The 13,472-nt window shown below is 34.8% G+C and overlaps 2 protein-coding genes across 2 annotated transcripts; one reads left to right on the forward strand and one right to left on the reverse strand.

Annotated features, from left to right (window-relative positions):
• Positions 1-426: 426 nt before the first annotated feature.
• Positions 427-6,810, forward strand: LOC142622097 (uncharacterized). Its single transcript, XM_075795527.1, has 5 exons — positions 427-791; positions 2,466-3,402; positions 3,533-3,628; positions 4,742-4,878; positions 6,151-6,810. Exons 1-5 carry the CDS (start codon positions 595-597, stop codon positions 6,314-6,316), a joined length of 1,533 nt encoding a protein of 510 aa, XP_075651642.1. The 5' UTR covers positions 427-594; the 3' UTR covers positions 6,317-6,810.
• A 1,666-nt stretch (positions 6,811-8,476) lies between these two features.
• Positions 8,477-13,021, reverse strand: LOC142640736 (putative dolichyl pyrophosphate Man9GlcNAc2 alpha-1,3-glucosyltransferase). Its single transcript, XM_075814967.1, has 7 exons — positions 12,535-13,021; positions 11,145-11,612; positions 10,846-11,029; positions 10,629-10,736; positions 9,687-9,848; positions 9,223-9,475; positions 8,477-9,116 (listed from the first exon to the last, which is right to left on the reverse strand). The coding sequence occupies exons 2-7, from the start codon at positions 11,543-11,545 to the stop codon at positions 8,677-8,679; spliced, it is 1,548 nt and encodes a 515-aa protein (XP_075671082.1). The 5' UTR covers positions 11,546-11,612; positions 12,535-13,021; the 3' UTR covers positions 8,477-8,676.
• Positions 13,022-13,472: the final 451 nt, after the last annotated feature.

Below are 13,472 nucleotides of genomic sequence, written 5' to 3' on the forward strand. Positions count from 1 at the left end.
TTTAAGTCATTCTACCCATACAAAAATTATTTTTCTTAAAAAAGAAAACATTACAACAAAAAAAAAATTCAAATTTATTGATACTTTTAGATTTTTTCAAACTGTTATCTAAATTGAAGTATATTTTAAAGGTGGGTTTCGGCTTCAAAAAAAAAAAAAAGTGGATTATAGTTAGCTCAATTGGTAAAGTTTCTGATGGTTGAATAAGAAATTTGAGATTCAATTTTTGCCTACACCAAAATTTGATTAATGTCTTGATTTAATGATAAAAAGTTATTACGAAGAGATGCTAACTTTATAAAAAAAAATAAAAAATAAAAGTATATTTTAAAGTTTCTCATGGAAAGTAGACAAAATACGGTGGAACTCTCTTCAAACAAAATTATATATTAAAAAAAAAAACCAAAAAACAAAAACAAAAAAAACGTTGGCTATAGTTGATGACGCTGACTTCTGTCTCACACCGACAGTGAAATTGCTTTTGTTTCACTCCAAAGTCCAGTTTCGCTTGCTTCCTCAAAATCTCAATCTGTCCCTCCGATCTGTCTCTCTTTTCGGCATTTCAATTCCCATTTCCATTTCCAGAGGTGGGTTATGGATTCCTTAGCATTGTTATTACTTTCCATGTTTCTCTTACTCTCACCCATTGGAATAAGGAAAAGCAATGCTTCAATCCACATCTACCACAACGACCCTTTCAGAGAAGTGGGTAACGCTTACCTTCTCTCTGGTGGTAGCGAAGGCCTCATGGCTACATCCTTCTCTTCATCAAACCACATCTCTTACATCCGGTACTCTCTCTCTCTCTCTGTGTCTTATGTTTTGTTTGGATCTGAGGTTTTACAATGTCTGTTTTTTCTTGTTTTTTTCTAATGCCAGCCAAACATTAGTTTTTAAGTTAAACCCAAATCACAGTTTCTGTTGAGATTTGTTAAGCTTGGTTAAGTACTGCAGTTGGGTCAGTCTTTTTATTTACTATTTTTCCTCATTGCCCAAAAAAATAAAGAAAAAAAAGAATCTGAATCTTAATAAAAAGATACAGACTTGGTCTTTTTCTTTTTCTTTTTTGGCTGTGACACTTGACATTCATAATTTTAGAGATACCAAGATAAGTTCTTTTGCCAAAAACAGAAGAGGACTATTCTAAATTATTCAATAAGTCTAGAGAGTGGAGACTCAACATTTTTGCACAATTGTTGACATGAATTTTTGTGACTTTGGTGTTAGTGACAGACCCAAGTGAAACTGATGTTGCTCTAATCACAACAGGTCGTGTTAGTAGTTTGTTAGAAACAAGAAAAAACCCTACCATTAACAATAAGTCTAGAAACACAACAAATTTCACATTTTTCATGACGGTTGAGATGGTAGATTGTGATTGGTGTAAAATAAAAATGATGTTAGTAATTGTTGCATGTGAAAATGATGTTACATTAATCACAATTCGTCACCTCAAATGTTGTGAAAATAGTTATGAAATTTGTTGTCTTGGTTGTACCATTAAACTAGATTGAGCAAAGCATTGTATAAATAACAGCAGAAAACAAAAGGTTTTGATCTTTAGAGAAAAGGAGAATAACCAAATGATAATCAATTAAATCACGAATTGATTTTGTAAAGACAAAATGATGAATAAGATAAAGTGCCATGCACTTTTCTCACCCCCCTCATACTCGATTTGTCTTTGACTCTTCTCCGTCTCATGTTTGGTGATTCTCGTGGTCCCTTTGGTCTAGTTCATATACAAAAGAAGTTACACCAATATTGGAAAAATAGGTTCTTAAAAATGGCTGTACCCACTGCACAAAGCTCCCACTTTTACGATGTTTGGGAGAGGTGATTGGTAGGCAGCATTACCCCCAATTCTTGCTAGTCTCTTGCTTGTAAGTTTGAGAAAATGAATGTCTTATCTGGGATAAATAGAGAGAAGTTTTTTTAAGCATGTAAACTCTTGTTCCTTAGTGGATCCAATTTCAATTTATCTTTGTGAATTCTTTGAAACTACAACAAAAACAATTAGCATGAGACCAGAAGAATTTTTTTTTTCCTTTCTGTGATCTAACAGATGCTTCAGCAAGTAAATGTATATGCACCTGTAGTAGGCCACGTGTTCATAAGATTTTTGCAAAATGACGTTGGTATCTCTTTAATAGAGTGAAAAAATCAAAAGAGAATCCGTTGTGACTATCCAAGTTGGTAACAGATAGCATCTTGTTTGAAATTTCAGTTTCCTTTATACATACATTCATGTAACTTGTTAGTATGTTATTAAGATACTTACACGTGAACTTGTGACTATCCAAGTAGAGAAAGTTTGTTGTACTTGGTTCTCTACTTGGTGGTATGGCAGGCATCTGGGTGTAAAAACATATATGCTCCTGTATTAGGCCATGTGTCTGTAAGATTTGATTAAGCTATCGGTTATAACTATAAGTGTGATCTCTGACATTTTCCAATTTGAATAGCTTTGAGAATATCACCTTCTGGAGGAGCAAGGATGTTGCTGACCAGCACTCAGACATGGAGCATAGTTCTGGGTTGGTACAAGCTATAATTTTTGAGGCAGCTGATCGTAATAATATTGGCGGTTCCGCTTATGGTGGACAAAGAGCTATATGCTGCACGCCTGATCTTGCTAAGATGGAAGGTTGTAAGCAAGGTGAAGTTCTTAGGAGACCCTCTGCAACAGATATCAACTGGCCAGTTGTTTTAGATGTACAGTTCAGTGGGAACTCTTTATTTACAAAAATGGATTACAAGGAGGTTCATATCACAAAGACTGGAATGTATAACTTGTTTTTTGTGGCATGTGATCCAAAACTCAAGGAACTAGTAATGAGTGGGAAAACAATGTGGAAAAATCCTGATGGTTATTTGCCTGGTAGGATGGCGCCATTAAAGAAGTTTTATGTATTTATGTCACTTGCTTATTTGATTCTTAGTATCATTTGGTTCACTCAGTATGTGAGGTTTTGGAAGGATATACTGCAACTTCAGCATTGCATCACAGCTGTTATTGCTCTTGGATTATTTGAGATGATTCTTTGGTATTTTGAGTACGTAAATTTTAACGATACTGGAATAAGGCCAGTTGTAGTTACAACTTGGGTTGTAACAGTTGGAGCTGTTAGGAAAACAGTTTCACGCCTTCTTATCCTCTCTGTTGCAATGGGTTATGGCGTTGTGCGGCCCACTCTTGGCGGTCTTACCTCAAAGGTGCTTCTTCTTGGGATAACTTACTTTTTGGCATCTGAGTTGCTGGATATTACTGAGTATGTGGGGACCATCAATGACATATCAGGAAGAGCAAGATTATTTTTAGTTCTTCCTGATGCTTTCCTGGATGCATTTTTGATATTGTGGATTTTTACATCTCTTTCAAGAACACTAGAGCAGTTACAGGTATCACATTTTACCAGTGATTTGTTTCTATTTTGTTACTTAATCTCTTCTAATTTTATCATAGTAACATTAATTAAAATTCGTGTTCCCATGTGATGTTATTTTGCTTTGATACGGCATTTCTTAACAGGCAAAAAGGAGTTCTGTTAAGTTGGATATATATAGGAAGTTCTCAAATGCATTAGCAGTGACAGTGATTGCCTCAGTTGCGTGGATAGGATATGAGGTATGGTTTCTAGTTGATAGTGTAATGGTTTTTGTGCAAATTAATATTCATTTAGTATCCTTTGTCATTTTAAGAACTTATTTACTTCTTGAGTTATTGTGATTATTTTTTGGGGGGTGGGGGGCGCTAAAGGAATGCAATATCATAAAAAAAAAAATCATCTAAATAAATTATGTATAGTACATTATTATGTGTAACAACTTGGTTTCATTAGGAAGCTCCTTATAAACATGCAGAACTGGTTTATCACCCTCTTTAGGCCAACCAGGAAGCCAGTTACTGGCTAAAAAGGATAGCACTTTAGTGGGCACTAGCTATGGATCCTGTGTTTTTTTAGCTCACTAGTTAAAAGATGTTGGTATTTTGTTCAGCAACAGTTATCCTGATGACCCGTTTTACCAAAACTTTGGTTTTCCTGATTATACATTGCAATTATATGTTAAATTTTACTGCTTTTGCACGAGAATATTAAAATTTTCAAGTTGCCTTTTTGTGGTCCTTGTCATTGTAATGATCTACATATTACTGAATGAAATTGTCCCTAATTTTTAGAAATCAACTGTTAAATACCTGTGGCTTATTTTTAACTTATTTGGTTTGGGATGAAAACTCAAAGTCAATCACCCTATGGATATCCCCACACAGCTAAGGAGAGAGTAAGGATGGTGGTTTAATAAGTACCTAAATTACCTTGAGAGTTTTTAGGCGAGCTTGGTATTATGCTTGATGGGTCTCATACATTCTTCTCCAAATCACTTAATAAAAAACGAAAACTTTCGGATTCCATGGCCAAAGGCCCACATTGTTGGAAGGGAATAAAGATGGTAGCTTATTTACTATCAAAGCTATCTTGGGAGTTTTGAGTTGGGTTTGATATTAAGTGTGCGTTTTTGCATTAGCTTATTTTAGCTTTTTTCTGAAAATGTTTTTAGCTTTTAACTTTTATGTAAAACTTTTTAAAAGGAGAATAACAGAAACTTGGTAAAAGGTTCTGTGTGGGTGAGGCAATTTACTTGATTCTTTTGTGTATCTCTTTTCCATATGGGTTAGATTGCTTTTCTTTTCCTAAATTTTGCACAATTGTTGTCAGATCTGATAAGCTTGCTCGTACAGGTCTACTTCAAAGCAACAGATCCATTCAATGAGAGATGGCAGAGTGCTTGGATCATCACTGCTTTCTGGGACATTCTTGCATTTGCATTGCTCTGTGTAATCTGCTATCTGTGGGCCCCATCTCAGAGCTCTCAACGGTGCGTTATAATATGCAAACATCTATATAGTCAACAGCATGGTTCCTTTACTAATTTTTGGCTGAAATTTCCTATGCAAAATTTTTGCTTGAAATGGTGGTCTGCATAAGAAAGTTTAGAAAACAATATCCAAAGTTGTTTCTTCTCTCTAACTTTAAACAGGCTTGCTTAATAAGATTATTTGAGGATTTTACCTTTATGTTAAGAACTAAGTCTAAATATTGGGAATCCTCAGAAATTTTTTTTTTTTTTTGATTAGTGGGAATCCTCAGAAATCTCCCCCAAATAGGTAGCCTAACCAGGTGCTTTTGTTAGTTCAAATTTACATGAATCTATTCTGGAGGTGTATTTGTATTATTACTATCAGAACTTGCACGTGCAAGCTGCCTGCTCCTATAGAATACATCGTATTAAGTGGGAGAAGAATCTGGAAAAGAGGAATTGGGAGAAGTGGGAGTGTAGACATCCTTTAGAGTCCATTTGATTTAGAGTCCATTTGATTGGAGGAGTGGAAAAGTGGGAGATAGAAAATATTTTAGTTTTCCCTCACGGTATTTGGTTTTTGGTGGAAAAGTGGAGGGATAGAAAATGTAGTTTGTATAAATTTACTTTTATGTCCTTACTATATTAAAAAAAAAAAGGTAACAAATTATAAAATTTAAAAAAAAGAAAAAAAAAAAAAGAAAGAAAGAATGGATGAAGCCAAAAATAAATAAATAAATAAATAAATGAATGAACACGATAAAAATAAATTTAAAAAAGAACAACTGAATGAAAAAAAAAAAAAAACCAATGAAGGAAATTAAATATTAAAAGAGTGTTGAACAGAAAATGACAAAACTATTATAAAAAAAAAAAAATTTAAAAAGAAGGCAAAACCCAGTTGACGTTGAGCAGCACAGAGGTGTTATAGTCCATTTTTGTTCTCTCTAGTTTTCTTCCCAATTTGGGAAGAACATTTTGGTGGGCCCGGGGAGAAAACACCTGGGCCCCACTAGTTTTTTTCCTCCCCTCCCTTCAACCAAACACTCACCAAAAATGTTCTCTCACATTTTCTCTCCTTTTTTTTTTTTTTCATCCTCCCTAAAATCCACCCAACCAAACATACCCTTACTGTCTACATTTGCTAGGTCATCTCTAGTCTTTCTTTCCTTTTTATTTGGGTGAAAGTTCATAAATGTCTCTTTTTTCATGCTTAAAGAATGTAACAAAGTAAACTATTCACCAGCACCTTTTTGTTGTAATGTTGGCTTATACTTCCAATTATCACAGGTATGCTTACTCCGAGGAAGTGGGAGAAGAATCTGATGAAGAAGCTCATTCTCTAACCAGTAAAAAGGGGGAGGGAGATATCAGTTTAGTCAAGCAAGAGAAGAATGTTGGAACCAATGATGATTTTGAACAAGAAGATGATGAGGAAGAAGATAAGAGGGAATGATCACGCAATAATTTTTGGCTGTGCGTTATGGTCATGTTAATATGAGCTCTGGGGTTGAGATCAGCCTATTCTCCCTGGAGTAACATTTATTGCTTCAATGATGACCCTGGTATGCAATGGGGTGGTGTAAGATTTTGCAAAAATGTTCGAGGGTCAAAAGGCTGCTTACTATTTTTTATTTTTTTTCCACAATATTAGCTTTGTTTCTTTGTGCATGTATAATATATGTTGCAAATGGTGATGTCAATAGAGTAAAGCAGCTTGAGAGAGAGAATGGGATTGAAATATTAGATGTCAATATCCTTGACAATACGTGTGTCATCATGATTGTGAGCTTGGATTGTCATGTGATGCCATTTCTTCTCTATTTCTTGGCATCTAGTTCCTGCAAGATATCTCTTCTCATTTAAGTAGTCAGAACATCTAGTTCCAGTAAATGCTCATTTGTATTTGGCAGAGGTTTGTTACAGTTGATTATGTTTCCTTCATAAAAAGATTGTTGCAGACTTGTAGGAATGTTCAACTACACTTAGAAAATAATCATATCATTTTAAGAAGGATTTGAGACTAACACTTATAAGTTGCATCTACAATTTTCATTTTTCACTTCATCAAAAAAGAAATCATCAAATTTTATAGGACCTTATTCACTCAAGTCTTTTACTTAATTTAATATTATATATATATAAATTATATTTTATTATTATTTTATATATATACATGCATAAGATTTTTGTATCACCATGTGGTAAAGAAATCACTCTTGGCTATAACAATTTAAGGGCTTGTGTGGTAAGGGATTTCAAACAATAGTTTTTAGTGTTTAAATATTGAAAATTGTGGGGGAAAAAAAAGTGTTTGGTAGGAATTTTCAATTAGGAGAGTTTGAGTTACATGTCTTATTTTATGATGTTTGAATACTGAATTTAGAAAACGTTTCTTACCAGTTTTTAGTTTTCAAATAACGTTACTTAATGATACTTTTGTAAATATGTTAAACACTAAAGGGCTCCCCTCATAAGACTACATATAACAGAAAGTTTTGGGACTCTCCACTAACGCCGGAACTTCTTTCTCTCTCTCTCAAGTCTCAAGCCTCAAGCCTCTAGTCTTCTTTTTCTTTCTTTTTCCTCCCATTCACGCCCTGGACCTTCCCTCTCACGCAGGGTCCTATTCAAACTCTGGCTGTGCATCTATGTATCTTCCTATGTATAAACTCCAGAGTTTCTTCCATATATGGACCATTTCATATATTAGGCATGTGGAAGAATGCTGACATGGCTCCAATTACTTACATTGTCTACCTTCGAAATTTCAAACCTATTCAAGCCTTACCTGAATCATAATCATAGTTAAAATAGCATACCCAACTTTGAAAAAAATGCTACCTAAACACCAAAACTGGATAGCACCAACAAGAAGGGTAGCCTACAACCGGTTTTGCAGTCAGATCTGTGAATTTTCAGAGTTCAAGCCGTACAATTTGATGCGTGGGTTTTGCAGTGGTTGTTGATGGAGACAAAAGCAACTTGTTTCCCCTTGGAATGCTCTGATAGAGATGAGAACCTCTAAGATAGATGTAGTAGTGGGTTCTGAGGACACAAAAAAATAGGAAAGAGAGGAGGAGGAGAATAGAGTAGTCTGAAAAGAGGCAATGGTAAAATGAGGGAGTTTTCTCTCTTCAAATAAAATAATAATACTTTTTTTTAAATATAAAAAAACACATATACATACCAATGGTTAAGCAGATCTGTCATTTGTGAAAGACATAACACAACTTACAACAAAAACATGGGAAAACTGTAAATTCCAACAAAGAAGGGGAAAAAAATAAATGACAAAATGGGGAGATGAAAATTAGTAAAAACATGTTTGCAAGAGACTAAAAAAAAAAATAAAATAAAAATAAAAAGAGAGGATTATACAAAGAAGCCAAAAAAAACCTTATCTAATATATCGAGAACAAGAAATCAGTAAAAATATTTGGGCACCCATTCATGCCCTCATCTTCATCGATTTGGATATACAAAAGTTGCATTATAGGTTGAGACACTTGGACATCACATCTCTAGCATGTGCCTGGCCTTCTACCCGACATTTGGAGGGAGAGAGAGAGAGAGAGAGAGTTAGATAATAGAATTTATAGAGAGGGAAGGAGGAGGAGGCACGGGGTTGGGGTACTTGTTTCTCAATTCATTGACATGGCTCCAAATAATAAATACACATATAGCATTTACTAGCATAATAACTCATCACAAAACATTTACTCACACAAGTTTGCCGCCTCCATCTCAATATCCCTTGAATAACATAAACCAATAAGATACTGAAAATATTAACCTAATCTTTGAAAAAAAGGATCAATGATGCTTCTTTTCTTTATCCAACAAAACAGAGCGTTTCATCAGCATCCATTGCTTTGCGTTAGTGTAAAAAGCAAGGAACATAAACTGTGAGAAGCAAAGAAGCATAATCATAGCATCAAAAAGGAAAGGATATCTATGGGGGGGATGCATGGTTAAGTAAACAATATGAAGAACAATAGAGCACGACACAAGACAGGTTGTGACAAATGAATTGAAGGAACGCGTCTCCTTTGCATCTTGTCTTCCACTTAGAACATAATAAATAAGGACGAAGAGAGCAGATGCTGCAATATATGGTAGGACCAGCTTGTCACGACAAAGAAGAGGAAACATAGAGAACAACGCATAAAGTGTAATCCATTTAAGAAGAAAAGGCTCTTCCAGTGCCAAAAGGCTTGCAGGCAGGAGAGGCAGCAAAATTGATTTCTCGTGCACTGTAAATCAAAACAGTGAAAATAATTGTTATATACAATACTATGAAAAGAGAGATTAGGAAAAACAAAATGAATCAAATTCAAAAAAAAAAAAAAGATGACTTACCTTGGAATGAGAACATATAGAATGAGAATGCACTATTCAACAGTCCATAAAGGAAACCTTGGTTGCTTGGAGCCCATATCTGCTGAACCATTGAAGGCAGACATGTAGAAACAGTTGCACCAAGGCTGAGAAGCTTCAATGATTGTATTGTGAAGATTCTCTTCCATTTTACAAGAACTGAAGTGGTGCACCAAAAGTTAGCCACATAATCCTCATATATTCCTCTCTCAAAAGGAGCAAGACGAGAGAGAACCTGTAAATTTACCAAGCAATTCATAACTATAGTTGACTCAAAGATAAACTCAAAGAGAAGAATTTCTAAAAAAACTATGGATAGCCATAGCATAAAAACAGCAAAGATGGATTGCCATGTGATAAACCAACATCCTTGTAAGGAATTACCGCAAAAGATCTATGGAGTTAATTTAGTGTACAATAGAGGCATATTGACCACAGTTGTTTACCCTTGAAAAGGCTTCCATAGAATGAAGATATGGCCACCAAACAAGAGCAAATGTTCCCAAGACCACAAGGCCTAGTTTCAACACTTCAAGAACAGGATTCCGGTGCCTAAGACTTTTACCCAAGAGATGGCTGAAAAATGCAGGTGCAAAATATGCAGTCATCTGCAGTAAACCACAATGAAACATTTGTTGAAGCCAAATCAGCTGGCAGGAGTGAAGTCCAGGAATAAAAAATAACTTATTAAATATTTAGCTTGTTACAAAGGGACTTGCAGACCACTATTTCTTTCACACACATGGCACATGGAAGAGCATATAAACAATATTTCAATATATCTTCAAACATAAATTAATCAAAATCCCTGGGAGAATGTTACTCAATATATAGCAAGGCAATTATGCAATGGGCTTTTTATGAAATAAGCATTTTCTTCCCCTCTGCATCATATTGATTTCGGTGTTATTAAAAGAAATAATCCACTTAAGCACAAAGGCCTCTTCCTAGGTGCAAAGTGGAATCAAGCACCTAATTAAAGTGAAGTGTAAATTTTTTAAGGTTAGGTAATGACTTCTAATAGTGGATTCATAATATATAATAAAAATAAATGGGAAAAAAAAAACAATAGTTATAAATTTAGCCTAATAGCTCAGTTAGAGAGCATTGTACAGTTGTACAACAGTTGCAGGTTCATAAATCAATTCCTACATAAGCTAATTTAATTTCTTAAAAAAGAATTATCAATGGACAACATGATAATTAACTAGTCATATAAAATTTTAACATAACATTTTATACAATTCTCCTGTGCTTCACAAAATATACTCAATCATCACGATGTATATGACTGAATTTTAACACCCAAAAATCATAGATCAACAAGCACAAAAAATAGAAAAAAAGTAGTGATTATGCAAAGGGTTTAGGGTTTTAGGTTTAGGGACCTGTTTGTGGTTGAGAGCAAGACTGAACAAGAAACAAGCTACTAGCTCTTTGTTAGAGAGAACAGCAGCAACAGCTCCAACAGTAAGGCCTAAGCTGATACAATTGTACTGACAGAATCAATGAGAATGAGAATTAAAACATTAGCAACCCATACTAAGTGCCTTCAAAGTTTTAATATAGGGGTGGAAAAAAGCAATGGAAAATTCAATTTTGAACCTGAAAATGACCATGATCTATGAGCATCAAACATGGACTCAGTAAAATCATTGCAATGTGCCATGCTATGTGAGTTTTATGGCCATTTGGGCGACCCGAATGGTACGCAAGTACAAAATAGAAAACTGCAGGAAAGAACACCAGTGCATCAGAGGATAAAACCGTCCACCTCATGAGAAGTTTTCTGCAGGAAAGAGCATAGAAAACTTCAGAAAGCTAAAATTTATCATTACTTACTGCTAATCAAGAAAATTGAAAAAAGAAGTTTTTGATGAAAAAGAATGTCTGATGATACAAACCCAAGATAAGATTCATGGCCTCGAGAAGTGAAAAGAGAAACTGATTCAGGATGGAAGAATCTGAGAAATAGACCATGGAAATAGCTCTGGTAGGCAGTAAGGGGAGGGTAGTCAAGTCCCCAGTAGCTGATATCATTGGTTGTGCTGTTGCGATACCATTCCTTGACTGGCAAATTAAGGGTTATCTCCATCCAATGCCTCTGTGCCTCAAAGTCTCCATACTTGGGAGGATTTCCTGCACCAGAATAAGGATGGAGTGATATAGCCACTCTCACCAAAAGTGCAAACACAGCAATGCACAGGAATGAGGCTGCAATTCCCTTATGAACCAACCACCAGCAAAGATCACCATCACCAACCTCCTTGTCTTTCACCACCTTCCTCCCCTTTGCCCTCTCCATCTCTCTTAGACTCTCTAGCCTTAGTCCACGGCAGAGCCCACCAAAATTCTAGCTTTTTCTTAATGGTCTGTATAATACAGGCAAAAGAAAATTATTGAAGAAGCCAGCAAAAACACATCAATATATCACTTGAATCCCTATAATAAAGTGCATTGGATCATAAATCATATGGTGCAAATCAGGAGGCAGGCTGCCACAGTACAATTTTTTGAATTCCACGTTACAGAAGAAAACACAACACGGATCTTCAAGAATATAGGGATATTGCTTCTTTTTGGTGCCAAACAGATAGGTGGAAGAGTTACAAATAAAGATTTGAAGCTTAAAAATTAGAATTGATTTATGCTCAAAAACATGATTAAAACACAGGTTACCCCACAACTATTGGCAGACACATTATTCCATAATTAATAGCAATATTCAATTCAAGCAAGTCCCATAATTTTCAGTAAAAAGTATCTGTACAGTAATACGCTTTTGACAAAATAAAAAAGAATATGTATATGGATCCCACAATCTTGTACAGCTCTCTCTATTGAACACGAATGACACTAAAAAAAGCACAAAGAAATTATATTTTAGACAAAAAAATCTGTAATAGACATACATCCTTTGATCATAAATCAAAAGAAGAGCTACCATAACTTTAATAATGTTGCTAAACTGTGTCTGCTTGACATTTTATCAAACACCTGAAGCTCAATATGCAAATGACTAGCATGTAGGTGCAATCAATGGTGAAATTTGTACTAAGCCGTCAATGGGTCACAGAATTGACAAAGACATAGACAACCCAGAACAAAGTTTGACTAAATATTAAAAACCGCGTCTTCTTGACATTTTATCAAACACCTGAACCTCAACATGCAAATGACTAGGATGTAGTTGCAGGCTGTGATGAAATTTGTACTAAATCGTCAATGGGTCACTGAATTGACAAACATATAGACAGCCCACAACAAAATTTGATCAATGTTTAGTTTCGGTACCTTTGTGATTCTTGGCGTTGGCAACCCAGTTTCAAATTTGGTATCTTTCTTATAGTGTAACAGCTTGGTGTTCTTCTTCAACCTCTATTCCCACTAGCATCTCCATCTTCGTGTTTTTGTTAGTGTTCTCTTACTCTTTGTGGAGGAAAGAAATGGAGAATGAAAATGTTGTAAGATCCGTGAGGGCTGTTTACGTTGAACTAATGTTAAAAAATTGCTCCCATGCCCCCCACATGGAAAACAATTATGTTAGATTTCGATGGAATTTTGAAAGTTTCATTTTAGTCCACTTTAGAGGTACTAAATTGAAATTACGAATTGAAATTTTAAGGACTAAATTATAAAAATGCCAAACCACCCAGGATAGATGGTAATTGATCCCAACCAAAACAGAAATTACCTTATGAGGCGGTCTTAAGGCATCTCTCTCGTAACATGTGTAAGTCCCAAATGTTGTGAATCAAATTTCTCAATGCTATACATTATCATTGGAAGAGGGTGTTGTGTAAGGATAATAACAAGGTAGAGTAGGGTCACATCATAACAAGGTAGAGTAGGGTCACATCATAAGTATCATTTTCTTATTGTAAGGTCTAGTTAAATAAATAGGACTTCATTAACTTATTTAAAATTATTCAATAAATGATTACAATTTACATAAAGGAGATTAATATTAGAGTAAATTGTAAATTACACCCCTAAAGTTTGGGGGTGATTGGATTTTACACCCAAAAATTTTAAATTTTGGATTTTATCCTCCTGAAGTTTAATGATGTTTAGATTTTATATCCTGACGTTTTAAAAATTGGATTTTACCCCCTATATTTTAAAAGTGTTTGGATTTTACTCCCTAAAGTTTTAGGGTGTTTGAATTTTACACCCTAAAGTTTCAGAATTTAAAGGTGTAAAATCCAAATAACTCTAAACTTTAGGGGGTA

Source organism: Castanea sativa, chromosome 1 (genome assembly GCF_040712315.1).
Source record: "Castanea sativa cultivar Marrone di Chiusa Pesio chromosome 1, ASM4071231v1".
NCBI lineage: Eukaryota > Viridiplantae > Streptophyta > Magnoliopsida > Fagales > Fagaceae > Castanea > Castanea sativa.

Bases quoted from the DNA above. Each gene is read 5' to 3' on its own strand.
- LOC142622097 (XM_075795527.1), top strand. From the start codon at position 595: ATGGATTCCTTAGCATTGTTATTACTTTCCATGTTTCTCTTACTCTCA. The intron at 792-2,465 runs GTACTCTCTCTC...CAATTTGAATAG, and splicing joins AACCACATCTCTTACATCCG to CTTTGAGAATATCACCTTCT. The intron at 3,403-3,532 runs GTATCACATTTT...ATTTCTTAACAG, and splicing joins GAACACTAGAGCAGTTACAG to GCAAAAAGGAGTTCTGTTAA.
- LOC142640736 (XM_075814967.1), bottom strand. From the start codon at position 11,545: ATGGAGAGGGCAAAGGGGAGGAAGGTGGTGAAAGACAAGGAGGTTGGT. The intron at 11,030-11,144 runs GTTTGTATCATC...TCTTTCCTGCAG, and splicing joins GGCCATGAATCTTATCTTGG to AAAACTTCTCATGAGGTGGA. The intron at 9,849-10,628 runs GTCCCTAAACCT...GGTTTACTGCAG, and splicing joins TTGCTCTCAACCACAAACAG to ATGACTGCATATTTTGCACC.